Here is a 24,378-nt window from a genome sequence, read left to right as displayed (position 1 = left end):
CAAGCGCACAAACATGCACATGCACTACCTGTGCGCTTAGTAGATTTATTTATATCCTGTATTCAGAACAAGGACTGTTGCACAACATGTACTCACAAACAAAATACACCTAAAGTACTTTACACTTCATTCATAAGCCTGTGCTCATTTATTCAATCCTCAATATGACTTTCTTTCTTAGAAAACAATAAGGAAAGTTTATGCAGAATGTTCATGCTGTTTTTTTCCATACAATGAAAGCATATAGTGATCAGGGGCAGTCAAGCTCCAAAAGGACACTCAGCACCATAAAACTACTTATCGTGCACTATATTTCAAGTTTTCTGAAGCCATACGATTGCTTTGTGTGAGTAACAAACCAAAATTGAAACCGATATTTACGGAAAATTGTTCCCTCCACTTCAGATCTCAAATCTATTTCACACTTGCGTATTTTCAAATATGGTGCGTGAACACTGTTTGTTCTCGTGCCACATGATCAGTCGTGATGTGGCAAGTTTGAATATGCGGAAGTGTGAATGAGATTTGCGAGCTACGGCAGAGGATAACATTAAATTTAGTTTTTTCTCTTTCACAAAGGTGTCGTATGTCTTCAGGAGACTTGGAATATAGCACACAAGTGGTACGTATCACTTTTATAATACTTTTATGGTGCTTTTTTGTCATTTTCGGACCGCGGCTGCCCCAGTACCAGTGAAGTATGTGTATGAAGTGTATGAAGTACACTTTCATTTTATGGAAAAGAGCAGCATCAAATATTCTGCTAGATTTCTCCTGTTGTGTTCCAGAGAAGAAAGAAACTCATATGGGTTGGTTTGCAATGACATAAGGATAAGTAAATGATTTTCATTATTTTTTTTTATTATTATAATTTTTTTTTTTTTTTTTTTCATATTTAAATTGTTCATTTTTGCTTGAACTGTTCCTTTAATTACAGATAACGGTTGCTCTAATCAAGCTCTTAAAATGGACCGGTTCATGCATTGCAATTTTATCTAAAACACTGACCAGTACATAAACACTTCCCACACACACACTTCCCAGACACCTACTATGACTCACAAATTACGGCTTTCTGGTTCAGTATCTTGCTCTCGAGGGCCAGTGAATCAATACTGATTTTATTACAGTGCTGTTGATCATTGCTGGATATAACTTGCTTCTTACCCGAAACTGACTTAAGATTTGCCTCCAATTAATCAAGCAATTGACATTTCACAGATTACACCAGCTATTCAATAAAAAAAAAAGCTAGCTCTGCAGTCATTTTCAGTCCTGTCCAGCATGTCAGAGCCCAGAAAGCACTGAATTTGAGCTATAATTGCAGTTGGAAGCACTCAGAGTTGAATTTTGCATTTAGGCCTGTGGCTTTAGGCCGAGATTACTTGTGAGTCATTCATGTCAGAACATTAAAAGCAGGCAAAAGCCAATCCACATGCACCTGCCTATACTGTAGAAAAAGCAGTTGGTTTGGTATGTTTTAGTATTCAGTACAAAAAAGCCCTTCAGTGGCTTCAGCTCTAATTGGCACCCATTCTGAGAACATTTAAGCTCTTTTAAAAGCAGTTTGAGCCACTGTGATTTATGACCCATGGCAGTCAGAGTGTCTCATTTTACCCAGAGAAAGAGAGAGAAGGTGAGGGAATATACAGAATAAAGATTTGGGACAGAGAGAGGAGTATAGATCTTAATCACAAGAAAGTGGGATAGATAAGGAGAAGAGAAAATATATTTTGAGAGGTATTTAGAGAGCTATTTAGAGGTCAGAGGTTAACAAGAGGAACATGAATGATCGGTAAGCCCCTGTGATCATTATGCTGGATTTAAGCTATGTGGTTTACATGTTAAGTACAGATGCACTCAGATCTCAGAATTTCATGTCTCTCTCTGGGACATGAAAGTGCCCGAAGTTATAGAAACACCCATAAATATTTTACAATTGTAATATTATTACAAATAAATAAATAAAAATAGATCTTAATGGAACAAAAATAGGCTTCATTTTTCTTTATGAAATTATTTTGTTTTCTCTTGATTTTGGGGTGAAAAAATGACCTTGACATGTTATTGACAAGCTGAGATTCGCCCATCTCGTTGGAACACCTCTATCAGTATGGTGGTATGCATTAGTATACTTGCGTATAAACTACCTGAAGCAAGATCAACCAATCAGGTGAGTTTTTACAGGTTAGCAGAGACTAGCTTGGTTATGTCAGCTACTGTTAGCTAACCACCTGCTTGGTGAATATAGGATGTTGTAGCATTACTGCGAACAAGACAGTAGTGATGATGTCTGTTATAAAAATACATTAAAAAGTCACAAAACCCCCAGAATGATTTGATTACGTCATTCGCAGTGCATTGTGATATGAGTAATTCATCCATTCCTCCAGTATTGTTTGAATTGAATCAAATGTTGTAGTGTTGTGATTTATCTCTGATTGGAGCTGATTGGTTTGGTTCAATAATTCTTTGAAATGCCTATGTAGAATATGAATGGGAAATATTCATTCGAAAACTAGGCTGCTGAAAAAGTGGGCGGTCACAGTTGATATCTACTGTCAATCAAGTTATTTGGACTTTTGACCGACACAAAGGTCAGCCTGATTCCAAACTCTTTGAAGCAAAACATGTGGCGTGATTTATACCTCACCAAAGTGTTGTGTAATGAAACTAGATTGTGTTAAATGGCCATGTGTGTCTGCACAGGCACTGACCCATAGCCGGGGCGTATGTTTTGAGTGAGTGTGTGAATAGACACATTTTTGTGCCACCAACATAATCAGCCTGTTTGAAGGTCATTATGGTCACTTGAATATGAGCATGGCCTGCTGTCCCATACATAAGCAATCTGTCCCATTCACAGCCTCGTCATATCCAGACTGGCTGCACAGTGAGCCTTGAAACGCTAAACAGCCTGTAGCATCACGCTACCACCCAACTTCAGCATCCGTCTGTTAAAACGTGCCATGACTGACATATGGAGGACAGAAAAGGATTTGCACAAGCAAACAGTTTCTGTGAAGGAGAGTCACAGGGTCGGTTTTAATCAGTGCAGCTTCCATCTGTACTTATCTGCACCATTTCAAAGTCATTTGCACAGTATATTGGATCACTTACATGGCAACTGTCTGTAAATGACCTTTAATGGGATTTACCCAAGTAGGACATGTATCGACATCCTTATTGGTCCTGGAACAACATTTCTATCAACCAATCAGATGTTAGGGTTAGGGTAGGGGATAGGGTTAAAAGGGTTTCTGAATAGCCATGATTGGCTTATTTAGCGCAGATCTTATTGTTATCACAACTCTTTGTACTGAAAAGCCAGTTTCTTCCCTGGAACTTCATGATGACAGTGTTGGTACGACAAATAGCGAAGTAGTGATCATTGGCTGTGATGTGCAAAAGCAAGATAGAGAGCTCCAGAAAAAAAAATATGACTTTGGTTAGGTTTGGTTCAGTTAGGGTTCGATAAAAAGGTCGGGTCCCAGCAGAATGAGCCAGATCATGGTGATATGCTGCATCTTCCGCAGTATTCTCGCTCAGAACTGGCCCGTGAGACCGGATAATTCCTTTAGTAAATCTGGCACTAAACCAACGGGTGTACACAACCAGGCTTTTACTGGGTGCAATTCATACTTAGTGAATTCCCCCTTCAGAGTTTAGTTTAAATGGCACTTAGTAGCAATTAAATTGGATATCCACAATCAGAACTTTATATGAACCTTTGTTTTCTTATTTATGTCTTTCAAATAGTCTTTACTGAGGTTCTCTGTGCTGCACTACACATTTTCTGGTATGTGTTTATGTGTATTCTGTGCAATCACTCAATGGCACTAAATGGCACATAATTACAAAACTGACTGTTATTAATGGCTTTACATCCTAGTTAGATGGCTCCTCCTGTCTAAGTGGGTGGTTCTTGGCCAGTTTAAGCTATAATACCATCCAGACCTTTGTCGTTTTAGTCAAAGGTCTGGTTACGAGAAACTATACCAAGATATACTTGCAGTTTACCAAGAACCAAACACAGGCAAATTACATCAAGCTCGCTCACATAGAGAGATCTGTAACGGCGAGTCAGGTAGACTCTAGAGCGAAGGGCCTCTCTACGAACTCAATCAATGGAACGGTCCAGAACCATTTAGACAGCTCATTAAATGCCTTAATAAAACTGTCATTGCTCCAGTGAAATGATGGGCCACTTCTTAACGTGCCTCAATTTGGCCCCTCTGTCTCACCACTGGACATCAGCCATCCTTTCTAATTACACAAGTGCAAATGTGAGTCTCTCTTGTGAACAGTCTGGTTTGCTCTTTCTGTCTTTCTCCCTTTGTCTATTTATTATACCTCTGTATCTCTGATCATTGTTTCTTGTATTTTCTTTCCTCCCTTGTTCTATTCCCAGGCTATTGTAGCAAAATCTAAAGCTGAAGACTTCCTGTGACAGTGAACCGATTGTTTATAAATCTCTCATTTATAATGTCCAGATGGTGATGTGGTTTTACTGCCAGATCTCTTTGTCTCTGCGATAATTTCACTGTCCCACATGTCTAGCACTCTTCACTCATGAAAATGCCCTTGGCTGCTGATTTAAGTGCAGTTTGGCTTGGTCCCTTGGAATGGTTAGTGTTTGGATTTGTCTTTAAAGAGCTGGTCCAGGATCAGAGTCTCTAAGCAGAGTCCATTGATTACCATACAGCCTGCCAATGCGCCATTTGCCGTTGCCATGAGTGGCTTATTTAGCGAAGATCTTATTGTTATCACTTAACTGTTTGTACTTAAAAGCCAGTTTCTCCCCTGGAACTTCATGATGACAGTGTTGGTCCGACAAACAGCTAAGTAGTGATCATTGGCTGTGATACAGAGTTCCAGAATAAATAATAATAATTGCTTTGGAGCCTCCGGCCCCTGAAATAGAAGGCAGCAAATGATTTTGTGGTCAACAAATTAAAAAAAAGTCAGATGCTGTTTGCACCCTGGTGCAAATAATGGTATATGCTATTATTTACACAACAGTGCAAATAGTAGCAGATATTATTTGCACCCCAACCCTGGTGCAAATAATGGTAGATACTAATTGCATCCTGGTGAAAATAGTGTCAAACACTGTTTGCACCCATATTTAAATATTAATGTACAGTATGGGCATCACTGCAGTGTGTCTATAGTGTTTATTTAGAGTCCCACAGACATACTACATTAACCTCTACCCCTAACCTTAACCTTACCTTAGAAAAAAATAACCTTGGTTTTACTACTGTAACCATGGTTTCACCATGTTATGTTTTTTGTAAATTTAAAGTAACCACAAAATTAACCATGGCTACAATATTAGCACCATGTTACTGTACTAAAACAACATTGTTTATTGCATTAAAACTATGGTTTCTGCTAAAGAACATGGTTACTACTTCTAGAGACTGCTGTGTGTGAAAATCCCAGGAGATCAGCAGTTACAGAAATACTCAAACCAGCCCGTTTGGCACCGTCAATTATGCCATGGTCCAAATCACTGAGATCACATTTTTCCCCATTCTGGTGGTTGATGTGAACATTAACTGAAGCTCTTGACCCGTATCTGCATGATTTTATGCACTGCACTGCTGCCACACGATTGGCTGATTAGATAATCGCATGGATGATTGTTGGTGCCAGATGGGCTGGTTTGAGTATTTCTGTAACTGCTGAACTCCTGGGATTGGTGCCAAAAACAACAGTTTGGAAAAATTTACAGATTTTGCTCTTATGGAAAGAAATTGTGATCAGAAATTGGAACGTCTTACCTAATTCGAAGAGTTCTCATCAAAAAACTCTTCCACGTGCAGCCATGACAGCTTTGCAGATCCTTGGCATTCTAGCTGTCAGTTTGTCCAGATGCTCAGGTGACATTTCACCCCACACTTCCTGTAGCACTTGCCATAGATGTGGCTGTCTTGTCGGGCACTTCTCACGCACCTTACAGTCTATCTGATCCCACAAATCTCAATGGGGTTAAGATCCATAACACTCTTTTCCAATTATCTGTTGTCCAATGTCTGTTTCTTTGCCCACTCTAACCTTTTCTTTTTGTTTTTCTGTTTCAAAAGTGGCTTTTCATTCCGCTTGTGTTCATGCCGTTTTAAACTAAAGTGTAAGAGCAGTGCAGATGTGTTAAGAGCTACTGTTTTTTTTTTAAAGATCATTTTTATGTGTAACATGAGCCAGTTAGGTGACCTGAAGTGAATCCGTGCTTGTATTACTACTACTAAAGCTTTAAACGGCTTTAAACGAACAATTTCAGCATTACGGCTCATCACAGCTGAGAGACATAACAGACTGATTAATTACACAAACTGAAGGCGCTTACCTGTTATCGGACTTTCCACATTGGAGTGGACACACTGTTTAAAATGGAGGACATTGCAGTTTCTATAGTGATTGACTCTTGCACACTGGCTACCGCGAAATAGGTAGAATTACCCACGCTTGAGAAAGCTGATCTTCAGAAAGCTGACAGCATCTCTGCTTGGGAGTGGCAACAAGTGATCGCACATGCTCCATCTCTCTCTCACTCACTCACACTCACTCTCTCTCTCACACACACACACACACACACACACACACACACACACACACACACACACACACACACACACACACATCCATCCATCCATCCTTGTTTGTCCAATAACTTGTTAGAAACACCACAAACCCTGATACTATTTCTGAAGTGACATTTTTGAATTACTAATGAAGGCTTGGACACATCATTTGGTTTGAACCAGCAAAGGCAGATTCTGATCCGTCGCGTAATCAGGCCTGCGGCCTCGTGCCTGCGGCCGGATCACAGCAGTGCTGATGTAGGGCCATATCGCACTCTTGCTCGTGTGATATTGCTTAAATATATATATATATATATATATATATATATATATATATATATATATATATATATATATATATATATATATATATATATATATATATATATATATATATATATATATATATATATATATATATATATATATATATATATATATATATATATATATATATATATATATACTGTATATATATTTGGAGAAATTCTGTCATCATTTACTATTGCATTATTTTAACAAAGCCATATATTATAAATTATTAATCCACTACAGATTGCTAATTACTTATCTAAAAACTGTAATCAGATTACACTACTCAGAACTTTTTTGAATAGGTAATCACATGAATAATTATTTTACGTTATTTAAGCTTTACTTTGTACAACAAAAATAAAAATGTTCTGCTAAACAAGTTCAAATTCATTTCTATATTTCCTCCTTGTTCTTTGACTTGTTAGAAGGTGTACGCCCTTCAGCTGAAGCACAATCAGATGTACATATCAACATAATTCATGTTTTACATGTATTCTATATAAAGACAGTTATTTTAGAAATATGAGTAAACCTATTGATGTACTTAAAAGTAATAAACCCAACTGAAAGTCAGTAACTGTTATTTGATTACTGAACTGTTTTGCATATACTAACTTTCTGTCACATTTGCATGCTTTGTACAACATTTACAGTATGTCTGGAACCCGGAAGACAGAGTGTGTTTAAGACTGAGAGAACATTGATGTACTTGAGGAAATGTACTGTCTAGCATTAGTGTTTGAGAGAGAATGTGTGTTCTGTTTTAATTATTTTTAATTAACCAAGGCCTGTTGTAATTTCTAATATGTTATGATCAACCCGTCTCATCAGTTTTAGTAGCAACTGTGTCCATCCAACTGTATGTGTGTGTAATAACAGAAGCCGATGACTCTTAGCTGTTCCAGGAAAACAAAAGCCTCTTAGCGACTTATCAAAGAGCTAATTAGCTCCGGCTCTACTGATATTCTCATTAGCTGATGTATACCCATTAACTCAGCCATAGGCATGGGACCATTAGCTTACCAGACTCATGATTCAAAAATTTAAAATGTAGCTTATGGGGAATGTGTATTGATTGAGGATACAAACACACACACATGGCTACTCAGAGAGCACACATAACAGATTATCTGTCCAACAAAGTTAGTAGTTTCTCAGAAGGACAGTTTGTTTCAATGAGATATTGGAAGTTTACGCATAAGTCTTGAGAGATGAATATCTAAATACACACCATTGGACAAAAGAAGCTGAACAGTGGACCCTAGTCAGGGTAGACAACATTTTTAATTTGATACGAATGAAAATTAGTCTGCGAGGGATGAAAGTACAATCCGTTCAATATGTCACTCTCTTAAGGTCTTAGGTCACATCTACTTTTCACGCTGATTTTTTGGTCCACTGGAAAGCTTTTACGCCAACACTGCAAAAAGTCTTTGTCTTGGTATTTTTGCCAATTTTCCCCCTGTTAAAATCCTTAAACCATTTTTAAAACAAGATGGTTTTACCTGAGAAGCAAAACTGAATAAGATGATAAACCTTGTTTTCAGAGAATATATGTAAGATATGTATGTATTATGTCAATATAAGTTGATTTTTCTTACTCCAATAGCATTTTTTTCTTGTAGTTTTAAGCATAAATCTAAGTGTAAATTATGTAGTATTAAGGATGTGTAGATATTTTTACTGGAATATAAAGCAAAAGTACAGATCAAGAAAATTATTTTGTTGTGTTTTGGCTAGTGCTGTTGATTTAACGTGTTAATTTAGTATGATTAATTATATAATATGATAATAAAATAGTGTGTTAAATACAACAATTAATTGTCATCTGGACTGTAATAAGCAATATTTCTAAAATCTGAGCAATTCAAGCTTGAAGTACCACTTGTTTTCAGCGGGGGTCAGTAAGCAAAACTCCAGCTGTATAGGCAATGTGCAGCTGTACAGACAACAAACCAAAAACACTAAGTGTTTCTCAATGCTAAGAACACAGTGAACAGACTTGCATTCTTATGAATACCAGTCTTTCCAAGCTACCTTGGAAGAACGAACTCAGAAGGACTGCAGGACATAGAATGCATCTATTGCGAGCTTTGAGATGTGGTGCGATCTTCCTGTTGTGCAACTGTCCGTTCCAGCTTATTTGTAGCCACTGAGAGAACTACTGGCATTATCACACACTAGTGACAGCATTATTATAATCACACCAGTGAGGTTTTGCAGGACTAGTGACATGTTAAAATAATAAAGTCTTTTAACACTTGTTTCTTTCATGTGTTTATTACTTATAAAAATGATGCCCAACAAAACAACAGATATTAACGGAGGATGAGCCGTCAGACATTCACAAGCTTACAGGGGGAAACTCTAGAGGGAAAACACAACGATAAACGTCCTTCATCTGCCACCGTAGTACCACTATGACTTCTGAGACTTCAAATGGGTTCTTTCCATCAATCAAGGGGAGCCTACAAGGTTAGCATAGCAATGCGTAATGCGTCGGTCCCATAGACATTCTATGGGTGGTGCACTGGCGAGGAGACGAGGCTGTTTTTTGTTTTGTTTGTTTAATGGAGGTTTATGGAGGAGATGCTTCAGTGTGCTTAATAAACTGCTTTTGTGAGAAAACAGCTCATCACTTAATGAACTGACCGCCTGTCCGCTAATTTCCAACATGTTTTACACTAAATAATACTTTTGGAATGAACTATGTGTGGAGTTTACTACGACGTGTGGTTTCCGCAAATGGTGACTTTATGTCGTAACACACTTGACCGTTACGCTCTCTCCTATGGTAAAAGTGCGGAGATTGTTATCTCTGTATAGAAGATCTCTGTTTCTGGCTCACAAGTCACCATCCGGTGCATCCTCAATATTCGGCCTGATCAAGAACACATTCGGGTAATTTTGTGTGTTCTTTGTAATTGCGTTCGTGAGTATTGGAATTGAGTTCACGAGAACGTAAGAACACATAAGAACGCACATTGAGAAATAGTCTTAGGCTAGGTAAGAATGTGTTCTTGCGTTCAAACCAAAGACTATATTAAACAAAGACGGACCACTTCTATTCAGATTAATGGGAGAAATTGGAATGCCCAACGAATGTTTCAAACTATGTTAAACTTGACACAGTGACCCAAAAGCGTTGTGTTTATCACGTGACGCAACCAAAGAGAGACGTTCCAAAATTGTCCGTCTGATGCGCGTGTACATTGACGTAACCTTAGAAAAGCCCTTTATCTTGGACATATTGAAGAATTCAATTGCAAAATGGATTGCTGTGGACTGTAGGCCAATGTCTTATCAATGCTTTACTTACTGTCTCCCAATGTAATTTGCATTTGAATGCATTTTAATCCGAATTATTGTATTTTTTAATATACATTATATTATATTTATAATTATTTAAATATAACCATAATTATTTAATCATTACATGCTGAATCATTGTTATTTAAGGGGCTTTCTCAGAAAATATTTATATATGCGATTAATTGCTATTAATCATGTAATTAATTCGATTAAATATTGTAATTTATTGACAGCCCTGGTATTGGCCATTTGCTGAATCATATCTGTTCAACTTTCCAAGATGGAAGTGTTTAGGAGATCACAGCTAGGCAGCGTGTTCTTTTGGGTGTGCATTTGTATTTTGAATCAGTTAAGCGCAAATGTGAGCCAACAATTCTTCCAAATCTACATGTGAACTGGCTGAGAAAGCCAATCACCACAGGTCACATCTCATCAACTGGGGCAGCTACACTTGGTTAAATAAGTAGAAAGACTGTTTACCAAGGCCTGCTGATCATGAACTAGGCCTTTAATGTATTCTCCACAGTTCCAATGCATCTAAATCACATGTATAAGTGCTTGTAAAACATACTGTATATGATTGTTATTCTTCTGTGCTGAACTGTAATATTCAAAGTAAAGGAATATATATTGAATACTGTATATGCTACCGGCAGCTTCATAGCTCAGATCTGCTCAGCAGTCAGACTGTTTCCTGCTGGCATCGTGTATGTTATATATAAATGAAGATTTATGATCCCCATCTGATCTCTGCGCTGTTTAAATCTTGTTTAGATAATGAAATATGCCTCAGTCATAAAGCGAGCACTAGACCGTAAGCAAATCTTTGATTTGCGTTAAAGTGGACATCAGATGTCCTGAGTACCCAGAGCATATTTTAATCATGCACCATAGCCGCCCATATGAGAGCTTGGAAAAAGAGAGACTTCATTTGCCTACTCCTTTATATGCCTGCACAAAAATCAACTTTCACACATACACACCTATAAATCAAATGCCTGTAGAAATTCAGAACCAGCAATTCAAAAAAACATTGACAAGATTGTTTACTTATAGTGTATTGTTCATATAGTTTGGTGCATACTAATAGCATAATCTGTTTAATATGCATCTAGTATTTAGAACAATCAAGGACGTCTCTCAGAGAGAACTTTAGCAACCTCTTCTATGAGCTGATTCAGACTTGTGAAGTGAACTGAACTGTATTACAAAGAGAAATGAAAGTGTTATTATCCAGTGACCTTTTGTGTTTGCTCTTTGTTCTCTTTGTATTAATTATTATTATTGCGCCAACAACTGCTGTTCACCAAACAGCTTTGCTCCCTGCTTTTCACAAAGCACTACTTTGAAAAATATCTCCTTTTTGTCAAGGATGTTATGGTTATTTTGCATTATAAGACCATTTGAGATGGATCTTTGCTTGCTGATGAGCTTGATATGACCTGAATCTGCGTCCCAGAGCTCTCAAAACCTCTCCTGTACATGGCTCTTTCCACATTTAAATGAAGCAGTATCAAGACACTTCTCCTCCATGTCATTCTACGACTGTACTGCTTAGCGTCGCTTTTTTGCTAGTATTACTGTGGGAGAAGCTACTTGGAAACTGCAACTGGTCTGGCTACAAGTTACTCATAATTTAAACAGCCTGATCTCATCAAATTTATGTGACAATGGCAACAATTTTGCAAATCAAAATTATGTGCTGCATTACACTTTTGGCTGCAGTTTCCCAGGGAAATGTCCAGCAGGGGGTGCCAAAAGTGAATGAAATTATGGTGTAATCAGACGAGGTTTTTGAGGTGAATAGTAGATGGATGTTTAAATGAGTAAAACATACCTCCCTAACCTAAAACTTTAACCTAAACCTAACCAATATTGTCTTAAAAGATAAATTAGAGGTGAACAATACAGACATCCTTACACTAAACCTAACTGAAAGTGATCAAAATGATAAATGAGAGGTGAACAAAACAGACATCCTTACTCTTAACCAACACCTTAACCTAACCAATAGTGTTTTAAAAGCAAAATCGACATGAGAAGCATATTTACTGAAGCAACCATGTCATCAAGTGTCGCTTCTATGATACTTTTGCCTTACCTTCACTATAATTTTGAGCGTCCTGGGCTGGGCTTGAGGCTCGGCCTCAGAGTCTAAATTCCAACACTCTGTCAGGTTAGCTACTGCTGAATTTATTCACATTGGAATAAGTGTGTAAATGTCTGTGGGTCTGTAATACAGGCATTATAATGGATTGTTTTTCAAATGATGCATTAGAATAAAAGTTTTTTGATATAATAACCTACCAGGGTGTGAGTACTAGTGCGAAAAGTATGTCTTTATATAGTTATAATCAGCCATGCAAACGCTTTTCATATGGAGTTCAAAGTGGCGCTCGACATTTGCGTTGATGCTCTGGCGCGAATCATTAACGCTGCTTCACGATTGCTGTAGCAAAGCGGATAGCCACAGTCTGCCGTCTGATTAATATTGTGGAGGATGAGAGTTTTAGAGATTTAATGCCCATTGCAATGAAAATGCAACCTACGGGGGGACTAGTTCTTTCAATTAGTCAACCTCCCACTTAGACTTTGGTAAATATTTAATGTTACTTGAATTGGTGCTATTTTAGTACATTTCTATCTTAATACTATGGAAGGCTTTGTTTGGAAAATGTTAATAAAGCATTATATTGTTACATATTGTTTTTTTTTTTTGTTGTTGTTTTTTTTCCTATGAAGGAAATAAATGCAGTTTGACAGGAAAAGAAGTATTTAGTGTCAAATTTCAGCACTTTCCAAATCTGGGATTAATCGCAATTAACTATGAAAAATGATGCGATTAATCGCGATTAAAAAATGAATTGACTGACAGAACTAACATGATGTAATGTATTTGAATGATCTGAATTATTATATTTATTATATTTAATATTTATGATTATTGTAATTGTTATACTGTATATTCAATTATCGTGATTTGGAGCGTTTTTCACAGTAAATATTGATATATGTGATTAATTGAGATGAATATGATTAATTGATTGGCATGTAGCCTAATTAATTCAGTTAATTAAATCGTATCAATTTATCATATAATGTCATTTATATATTTATTTATTTTCGATCAGAGCAGTATTTATCTGGCACAAGACAATTAGGATGTCATTTAAACAGCATTTGAACAATTATTTACACTAAATACCACAAAATGAACTTTAAATACCACCAATAAATCTAGAAAACACCATAACTTATAGTAGAAACTTTTGCAGAATGAAAGTTTATATAGTAGAAAACATAGTGCAGCATTTAATTCTTACAAAAATTACATTATTTTGTGTAATTGTTGTAACAAATTTTACAATAATATTATTACTTTTTTCGTTACAGTAAAAGATGCGTAGATGGATGTGCAGGGGCTCAGATGAATCTTCTTATTTTTAACGAATAAGTTCATTCAAATGTATTATATTTTCCAAACACTTCATATAATAGAGAGACATTTCTGCTGAGCATATTTGATTATACAGTACGACAAAAAAAAAACAACAAAAAAAAACAGCAAAGTAACATTTTATAACACTGCTATTTGTTGGAAAAAGAAGCTTTATTACATGTAGATGCTAACGTTTTTTGAGCTACTGTCACTCTGAAAATGTGGTTCAGTTAGTAACGTCACGACTTTTAGTTAGTTTCTCCCCATCACTGTTTGTTACGGCGGACTTACTCACGAAAGCAGCTCAGCTTCGCCCTGTATGACTTTCTGATCTCTCTAATCTAATTTGATGACTCATGCCCAAGCGATGGCAGTACGTTGCTCTTTGCTTTTTAATCACCCAGTTTCCACTGTGTTTGTGTTTTAAATACGGCATAAAGGAAGAGTATTGTGTGTGTGTGTGTGTGTGTGTGTGTGTGTGTGTTTGTGTTTGTGCGCACTTAGTCCCTCTTGCTAATTCCAAGCAGGCCATTTGCATCGCCTTGTTCATTCCTGAAGGGCATTCGTGGCAAGACTTGAAAGAGAGAGAGTGAGAAGTTGAATGCAGAAGACATTGAATGGCGCGTGTGTGCACGCATGTTTATTTGTGTGTTTCAAGGCCGATTTAGAAAAGAGTTGAGAGAGAAAATATTCATGAATCTGCTGTTTGATGTCAGCAGGCATTGTTTAGCTCTTAATTCCAGGAGAGGTGCTCTCTACCGTCAGCACTTTCTGTTTGTAATGATTAAAGTTCAGAAGACTCACGGCCTTTCGCCTCATCTTAGCTGCTGTTTTTTTTTTTGTTCTCTGCAGGGGAAATGAGCATTTGATGTGATGCAAAGATGTGATTCAGTGCATTTTAAGCATCTCTCTGTCACTGGATTTGGGCATCATTTTATTGATTGCCAGATGAGACTTTTTTTATTTATTTTTTTTTACCTAAAAACATCTTAAATCCACAAATATAGTCCTTAGGGTCAATGTATATTTTAGATGTGAAAAAAAATCATATCTTACTAAACTGATATCTGTAATTCCACAGTAATCCTGTCAGGGATCTTTTTTATTTTTATGTACTTTAAATATTGCTGTATTCACATATATTCTACTAACAATTAGCCAGATGCAACAACACACACCAATTTCAGCAAATGATGTAATTTGGAGAAAATATATGTAATGGCTGGAATTGTTTACTCCAATATACTGTGTCCAAAGGTCTGAAAAAACAAAGAAAATCAATGAACATGCATGTGAAGTATAAAATCAAAATCTGAATGTTCTATTAACTTAAACTTGGGAGTTTATTAACTTGAAAAAATGTGATGTAACTGACACATTTTTGAGTTCTAATAACTTTTCAGGGTTTACAATGAATACTAAGAAATGCTGATATTCATGCAAACTGTCCATTTCCAAATAAAATCAGTAATAAAGTAATAGCAAAAATAAATAAAACAGTGTTTAAAGGGCTCAGAATCTGTGGACAAACAACTGTGAAGGAATGCAAACCAAATCAGTGATAAAAGGGTGGGCACTGAAAAAAATTATGTGCTGGATTTGCTCAAAAATATAGTGCATACTTTTTGCAAGCCACTTTTTAAGCAAATTCCACTAGGAATTTTAAGCAACATTACCTAAAAAAAAAACCCATTGTTGGCTATGGCCAAATTAATGAGCTCCCATTCAAAATGTTTAGGTATACCCAACTATGCATTTTAAGCTCATTTAGCTCAATTGTAAGTGCTATTAGCAGCTTCAAATTCTAGGTTCTGTTCATTTATGCTCAATTAACTTGAAAATAAAATGACCTGAAGAATAACAGACATCTGGTGAATGTCAAAGGTTTTTATTGTTGTTTACAAATTTACAATCACATATAGATATTCCTGCTCTCCCAGAACCAAAGTACGTTCTCAAATACAAAAATGGTAACAAAATCATGACAATAAATATAAAACAAAATAAGTGGGTTGTGCAATGATTTAAAGAATTTCAGTAAATTTAAATAAACACAATTCAAAATGCATTTGAACAGACTGCACACTGCAGAAATATATGCATGAAGGAGGAAACTCTCTGAACTAATACTGTAACAAAAACACCAGAAACAGTTTGTATTTATAAATGAAACTATTCATTTGAAATATCTTTTAAATTTTGCCAGATTTTGCCATCATCCAGATTCAACACCACTTACTGTATGACCTCAAAAAAAGAAAGAGAACGTGTCAGCTTCTTTGGGTAGCTGATGTGAAGGGCATAAAGTAGCCCAAAAAGTTTTGACAAATGTCCCCAACTCATTTTCGAGGGCAATCATTACATCCAGTGGGTTGAAACGCTCTTCCTGCTCCACCAGCCTGATCTCACAGTGAAATCGGAAAGAGTAGACCGACTTTTCTTTCGTCAATATCAGAATACGTTGACCGAAATTTCAAAACACTGCCCCCAGTGGCCAAAGCGGTAAGTGTTGTTGGGCATATGGGCACGTGTGAGCTCCATTTATGTCTAGGAGAGGTCGCCAAAAGCTAGCAGTGAAGCAAGTTGTTTTCAGTTTTACAGGACTTTATTCAATGAAGAGAAAAGCATATATTTATAGATTCTATCCTCCAACCTAAACCCAAAACTTACCTTAACCATTAGTGGAGGAAAAAAAGTAATGTTAGAGGGAAAAGTGAAACCTCTGAATCATGCACGTCATTGATTATTCAAACGTGGTTACTGTCTGGCTTTGAACCCTAGTCTCCAATGCAGCTGATGCAACGTGCTGCCAATCGTGCCAGGTGGAAAGGTAAAGACATTGAAACCACTGCAAACATGTCTGATAAGAATGCTGCATGTCAGCGCATCGGCATACAGTCGCCGATCCTAGGGTACCAAAACTATCGGAAATGTCATGCTGACTTCACACATGATCTGTTGGCTCCACAGCTGTCCTGGATTCAACTGTGGTTTATTTGACTGAATGCTGACACCTACTGGTTATTATAAGAACTGTAGTGCATTAAGTATGTAGCAGTCATCTTGTTTTAGTCAGAGCACATGGTGGAGATCTCAAGGCTGCATGCATGTTCTTCTTGCTTATATATTTGCTCCTGAGAAAAGCATAATCTGTAAGTTCTATACTCTAAATCGTTTGTATGTGATCTTATTATGTGGATGTCATAAGATTGTGGATTTATTTGAGCGTAATCCATATGCTGAATATATTATGCGAGTGAATAGAGTTTTCACGTGAGTTTAGATATGCTAAAGATATCATAGTTTTCTGAATTCACATATATTTGGCATGCAAAGACATTTGAGTACATTTAAATGGTTTCAGTTTATGTATTATATAGTGTTTTTCTTTATATGGTGATCTATGTATGTACATAATCAAAGGGACTTTGTAAGAGACAATATTCTGAGAATTTCTTTATTGTTTGTTGCAGTTTCACACAAAATACAAAAGACAAAGGATTTCAGTAAAGAAGTTTGAACTCCAATCCTGTGTATGCCTTTTCCTGGGTCTCGTGTTTAGCTCGCTGCTAAAGCTTGTATCATAAATGCAGGCTGAGAGCAGAAGAACAGCTATGATGGCATCTGCTCCTGTCTATGCTTGGTCAAGCTCCTCAAGCTAATCTTTGTCTAAATGTATATTAACAATTTCCATTGTATTTATTTGCACAATTAAATATCCTCAGAATCAATAATTACAGAGTACAACGAGAAGTGATGTTTAAAGGGATAGTTCACCCAGAAATACAAATTCTCTCATTTACTTACCACCATGCCATCCCAGATGTGTAGGACTTTCTTCTGTTGAACATAAAGAAAGATTTTTAGAAGAATATCTCAGCTCTGTTGGTACATTCAATGCAAGTGAATGGTGGTCAAAAATCACATAAAGGCAGCATAAAAGTAATCCATATGACTCCAGTGGTTAAATCCATGACTTCTGCAGTGATATGATAAGTATGGTTGAGAAACAGATGACCTGTGAATATTTAAGTACTTTTTTACTATCAATCTCCACTTTCACTTTCATATTTGTCTTCTCTTGTTTTTTGGGGGGATTCACATTCTTTGTGCATTTCCCACCTACTGGGCAGGGCGGAAAATTCATAGTAAAAAATACTTAAATATTGATCTGTTTCTCACTCACACCTATCATATCACCTCTGAAGACATGGAGTTAACCACTAGAGTCGTATTCCTATCTTTAATGCTGCCTTTATGTGCTTTTTGTACTTTCAAAGTTCTGGTCACCATTCACTTGCATTGTAAAGACCTACAGAGCTGAGACATTCTTCTAAAAATCTTCTTTTGTGTTCTGCAGAAGAAAGAAATCATATACATCTGGGATGGCATGAGGGTGAGTAAATGATGAGAGAATTTTCATTTGAAACACACAGCTATTCAATCACTGTACCAAATGCATACATTTATAAGGAAGTCAGCTGATATGTTCAAATGGTGCTATATAAATGTGAATAATGTCATCCAAATGTGTTTCCTACCTTTTTTTTTTTTTTTTTTTTTTTTTTTTTGCTGCCTTGAAACCCTCTGATGACTCGTCTTTCAGTTATAGTTGTAGACCTGCCAGGACAATAATTTAAATGACCCAATACTGTTAGACAAAAAAACAAAAAACAAAAGTAGTATAGTTGTAACTGACAAGATAAGCTACAAGTATGGCTAGTTTAAATTTCTTCAGGGGAACACAAACAAAGATTTTGTATGGATATATGATGTGTGTTTGTCCATACAATGCAAGTCAGTGAGGTTCAAAATGTAATCCATATGACTTGAGTGGAAATGTTGGTTTGTGTTCCACAGAAGACAAAGTCATACGAGTCTGAGAAGGCATAAGGGGTGAGAAGGCCAAATGACAAGAGAAATAGCATTTTTGGGTGAACTACTAAAATCATTTGATTAAGCTGAACAGTGAACATAAACCAACACTCAGCTAATGTAAGCTGGTTTCCCTTTAAGATGAAAGGGTTCAATGAGACATTTGGACATTTGCATTAAAACATGTAGAAAAGCGATTTACTTGCTGGAGTTACCTGTTGCCTGCTGAGTTTCTGCCACGTGAGTGACGCCCACTACAAGTGTTGTCCATCACAAGCTCTCCTTATCCAAAATAGCAGCCAGCCCCAAATATACTTGCTTTAAATTCAATCACATTCTGCATCACCTGGTTTCCCATGGAATCTCAAAAAATTAGGCTGGGTTACTAAACTTCAGATCATTGTCACTTCACTCAAAATAATTAGCAAAGTTTCTTTATTATTATGAATCTCAATATCTTGTGTCACATATATAGTGTGTAATTAAGGAAAGTTGGCAACATTATGTTTTCAGTCAAATCCGTTTATTTTAATGAGCAATATTTGCTGAAGCAATGAATCTTTTTTCTTCTTTTTTTCAGTGTAGTCAGGCTTTATTCTGTTTTGATTTTCTTAAATTCCCCCTTTAAATCTTATATTAAAGATTCAGCAGTCTAAACATTCTGTTCTTTTACCATTGCAGGTCATTTTTCACCTTGGAAAACTTCTAAACAGGTAAAACGTATCATCTTCCAGCCCTCCAACTCTGATTAATAAACTAACAACAGTGTACTCATATATTGTAACAGTTTTGAGTGATTACATCAAATGACTTACATTATACAACATATTTATGTATAACCATAACAGCAGAGCCTTATTACTAAGAGAAATGCATAATAGATGCTTTATTACATTGTTATAACATATTAACCGTCACAAACTGTCTTGTTCTATGCTTCCGCTTGTCTCTTTTAAAGGACAATTTAAATCAAGCTCAATTGACAGCATTTGTGGCATAATATTGATTACCACAAAAATTTATTTTGACTTGCCCCTCCTGTCAATTTATGCTTTTTTAAATAAAACGAGGGACGAGTTGAAATTCTTTTTTTTTTTTTTTTTTTTTTTTTTTTTTTTTTTTTGGTAGTCAACATTACGCCACAAATGCTGTCAATTGAGCTTAACTTGTATTGAACTTGGAATTTTCCTTTAATGAACATATTAGAACGAATAATTTTCTTCATATATATAGTATTACAAAACCAAACAGCTGTTTTGTTTTTTTGTTGTTTTTTTTTTTTCAAACAAAATAATTGTTTATGCATTAGACTGAACAGGGTTCCCTCAGAAAAACTTGAAAATGTTAGATAATTTTTAAATTGTGATTTCTACATCTGGAAAAGGCCGGAATGAAAACTTACAAAGTTATGGAAACGTTATCGTAAGTATACAGTAAATGTTACTAGTTATGATCAGCTTGGCTGGTTGAAATAAACACTTAAATATGGTAATTTTATATCTGTGAACAATATCTTTAAAAACCGCTAATTCACTAATATTTTAAACAAGCATACACAAATTTCTTTACCAAATTCAATCATCTTTCCACACTTACCAGTACACCAGTTTAATGTATGCAAATCATAACATACTGCTTAAACCCTCTTGACCAGCAGCAGTCTCTCTATGTACTGCTCCTAATTTGGATTCAGTACTGTCAACTTTCATATCTTCCTGTCCACAACCCCAAGGTAAATTATTCTGAATAAACTCAGAAGTCACCTGTTCATATAGCCTAAATATTGAAACAAAGACACCCACTAATTTATGTATTTTTGGTCTGAGAAGCAGACAAACCCAACCCCCAACTTTCTTCAGTGCCCATATAACAGAGACCAGACTCTGACATAAATCAAGTGGCTTTTCTTTACACTGCAGAGAGCCAGTCACAGCACTGCCTTGAGCCACTGTACGCTCATTCCTCAACATCTCTCTATCTGTCTGTCTCAAGGGAACAGAATTGGGACATAGAACGTTTCTATGCAGTGCAGTACAGTAGTGAGCTGCTGGGTCTTTTATCATCTCTCTCTCTCTCTCTCTCTAATGCTGAAGTTTAATTAGATATCATTTGCTTTAGGACTACCGTCACAGCCTTCACAATGTAGCAGAAATAGTTTTGTTAAAGGGATGGCTGGAAGATGTTAGCGGTCCATTATTTTCAATAACCAAAGAATATTACATAGAATGACAAAAAGTATTATGGTCTAAGCATGAAATCCACATTTGAAATGCCAGTACATGATATCATGGCTAGTACTAAAGACTGTGCTGGTTACAGCTGTCCAAATTCTTGCATTCAGAATCTGCATACACCTTTTGCATTCGCGGGTCAATAAATCATTTATAACCTGATGGTTTTCATCTAAAACTACACTCTCTAAACACTTTATTAGGAACACTATGGTCTTAATAAAGTTCCCGACGTGGTCTTCTGCTGTTGTAGCACATTCGCCTCAAGGTTTGACGTGTTGTGCATTCTGAGATGCTGTTCTGTTCAGTACAACTGTACAGAGTGGTTATCTGAGTTACCGTAGACATTCTGGCACCTCGACCCAGTCTGGCCATTCTCCGTTGACCTCTCTCATCAACAAGACGTTTCCGTTCGCAGAACTGCCACTCACTGGATGTTTTTTGTTTTTGCCACCATTCTGAGTAAATTCTAGAGACTGTTTAGACAGGAAAATCCCAGGTGATCAGCAGTTACAGAAATACTCAAACCAGCCTGTCTGGCACCAACAATCATGCCACGGGTCCAAATCACTGAGATCAAATTTTTTCCCCATTCTGATGGTTGATGTGAACATTAACTGAATCTCTTGACCCGTATCTGCATGATTTTATGCATTGCACTGCTGCCGCATGATTGGCTGATTAGGTAATCGCATGAATAAGTACATGAATGTACAGGTGTTCCTAATAAAATGCTCAGTGAGTACATATTGTAAGTCATTAATATGTTCTTAACTATTCATTCTTGTAAAAAGATTAATATTTTATTATTATCTACTCCTCTCGGGTCAAAAATGACCTGTGTTGCCATGAGCATAGTGTTAAGGTAAGGGCATAACTAAATGGTTATTTATTTATTTTTTTACCTTTTTTTAATCATTAACATGTTAAATTGACAGCCCTAGTTGTAACCAATAACAGAAGAGCCTTTCTAAATAAATGTGGTATAGAGTAAATACTTATAGTTGGTCTGTGTGTAACGTCCAGCGTGGATCATGATAACTGCAAACCCAAGTTCAGTTTTATTGTGATAGAAATAATCTATTAGCAAACTCCAGAATCAAAACATCCAAGCAAATGTGATTTCACAAAATATCCAAAACAAGGTAAGAACTAGACATGACCATAGGGCACATAGGCACTGTTTATATAAAGACTAATTGGATTAAAGAAGACTTGTGATAATAGGGCAAGGGAAAGACAAAACAAAACAAAAAAAGTCAATGACTAAGAAACTTTCAAAATACATTCAAGACATACAAGTTCCTGTACTTAAAATATAGTGTAACCTTGTTTGATACAGCCACTTAACATTTCAATCAGACTTTTAGTTGCTTTGATTCTGAGCATTTCCCCTTCTTTGAGCAACGTTTGCCATAGGGAAAAACTTGTTTTTAACTGTGTGTGTCTTCAGGGGTAGGTTTATGATTTCTGAGACCCCAAGCAACCGACCAACCTGGGGCCCCATTTTGAAAATTTTTGCTTAAAAAATGCCATAAAATTGATTTTAAATCATAAAAATCAATCCAAATCCAAAATAACCCAACAATGATTTATTGTTGATCAGTTTGTCATTTTAATATGATGCAGTATTATTATTATTACTTTGAGAATCTGTTGTAAACATTAGTAATATATTTATGTCTTATTTATTTTAATTTCACCTGGAGCTTATATTCTGACACTGCAGTATTGTTCACCATGTTGCAGTGGGCTGTATTTCATGTAAGCATCGTAGGCAACATTCGTAACAGTAACAGTAAACATACAAGGCACGGCGGCCCCTCAACACACTCGAGCGCTGAAACTTTGCTTGATGCAGAACAATCTGGAATAATGTTAAACATTGTAACAGTCCCCTCTTTGCAACCTGAACTTGTTCAGAACGTTAAATCTTTGTGACACCTGCGCTAAAAACAATCTAGACACAGAGCAATGACTGAAACAGAACAAAGGTGTCACGACATGTGTTTTTGAAACCTGAATTTCTTTTTAACTTGACACAGCATCTAAAAATGTGCCGGTCCTGCGTGAGACACTGAAGAAACAGCAAGAGGTGGTGCAGCAGTCAAGGACGTTCGTCCAGTGCATTTAAATAGGAAAACAATGGAAAAAAACAGAGCAGACGCATGAAAAACACGTTCGGTGTGAACGGCCCCTAACTCATTTGTTCACGTGTATCTGTGTGAGTGAAAGTGCGTGGGCGAAACAAGTTCAGAAAGCCTGTATGTTTTTTCATAAATTACAAACCCGAACCCAAAGTCCCCCCCGACGTCCGGGGCCCCACACAATTGCGTGGTGGTTAAAACTGCTACTGTGTGTCTTAGCGTTTTGCTCAGGCAATAAAAGCGTTCTTCCATATGTGTGTTTATGTGTGTGTCTGTGTTTACTTGGCAATGACACATTTTAATCTGCACACAACAGCCCTGAGACATTTGCCTTCATGCACTGACGATCTCTGAGATTAACATACTAACACTGACCTATTTTCATATTACTCTTGGCATCTGTTTAATGTCTTGTGTTTTTTATTATCCTTTAATTATGCCTTTGTTACTTTTGGTTTGTTTTAGTTTTAATTTTATTAGGTTGAGATGTGTCACTTTGGTCATCTAGTCCAACAACCTAGTTGATTAAGGACCCCTAAATTTGATGATCCCCTTGCAAGGGACCCCCTTTCTAAAATATTACAGGAGCTATATTTCCATATATAAGGACCTCTTTATACTCTGTTAGAAAAATAGTGAGATTGAGATTTAAATTAAAACATGTTTCAATAAAAACAAACAAAAAAAAAGATTAAAAAATAAGATATACATAATACATAATTTGTATTTCTTTAAAAAAAATATGGATGTCTGTAAAATAAAATAATTGTGATTAATCAATTGATGTCTAACCAGGGGGCCTCTCAGTGGTAAAAGATGCTGGCTACTACCCCTGGAGTTCACTAGTACACTAGTTCGAATCCCAGGGTGTGCTTAGTGACTCCAGCCAGGTCTCCTAAGCAACCAAATTGGCCCGGTTGCTAGGGAGGGTAGAGTCACATGGGGTAACCTCCTTGTGGTCACTATAATGTGGTTTGTTCTCGGTGGGGCACATGGTGAGTTGAGTGTGGATGCCGCTATGTCTCTGTGGCAATGCACTCAACTAGCCACATGATAAGATGCATGGGTTGAAGGTCTCAGACCCGGAGGCAACTGAGATTCATCCTCTGCCACCCAGATTGAGGCGAATCACTATGTGACTACGAGGACTTAAAAAGTGCATTGGGAATTGGGCATTCCAAATTGGGTGAAAAAGGGGAAAAAATCCCCCCCCCCCAACCCCCCCCAAAAAAACCAGCTTTCCGAAGTACAGCCCTCATGTGCAGTTGTTCAAACAGTCAGATATACCCGCCCCCAACTCATGGCATAGGTTGAGTTACATTGTTGTGGGCGGGTCTAAGTGGGTCGCTAAAAAAAAAACAGGAATTTTTATAAAGCCACAGAGACTAAAATTAACATATGAATGGCTTACCTATAGTTGTCTCTGCTGGGATAGAAGAAGGTATTTTAGTGCTGTCAGTCAATTAAAATTT

General features: G+C 36.6%; 1 protein-coding gene across 1 annotated transcript in view; it reads left to right on the top strand.

The window, feature by feature from the left end:
• The window catches only part of LOC127435396 (membrane-associated guanylate kinase, WW and PDZ domain-containing protein 2-like), a 311,603-nt gene that overhangs the window by 245,587 nt on the left and 41,638 nt on the right, over positions 1 to 24,378 (top strand). Inside the window, exon 11 of the mRNA XM_051688849.1 lies at positions 19,210 to 19,241. Within this exon, the coding sequence (XP_051544809.1) occupies positions 19,210 to 19,241 (32 nt within the window). The remainder of the gene's footprint in view (positions 1 to 19,209; positions 19,242 to 24,378) is intronic.

The sequence above is a fragment of the Myxocyprinus asiaticus genome, chromosome 45 (assembly GCF_019703515.2).
Source record: "Myxocyprinus asiaticus isolate MX2 ecotype Aquarium Trade chromosome 45, UBuf_Myxa_2, whole genome shotgun sequence".
In the NCBI taxonomy this organism is placed as follows: domain Eukaryota; kingdom Metazoa; phylum Chordata; class Actinopteri; order Cypriniformes; family Catostomidae; genus Myxocyprinus; species Myxocyprinus asiaticus.
This window is presented reverse-complemented; position numbering and strand designations above follow the sequence as displayed.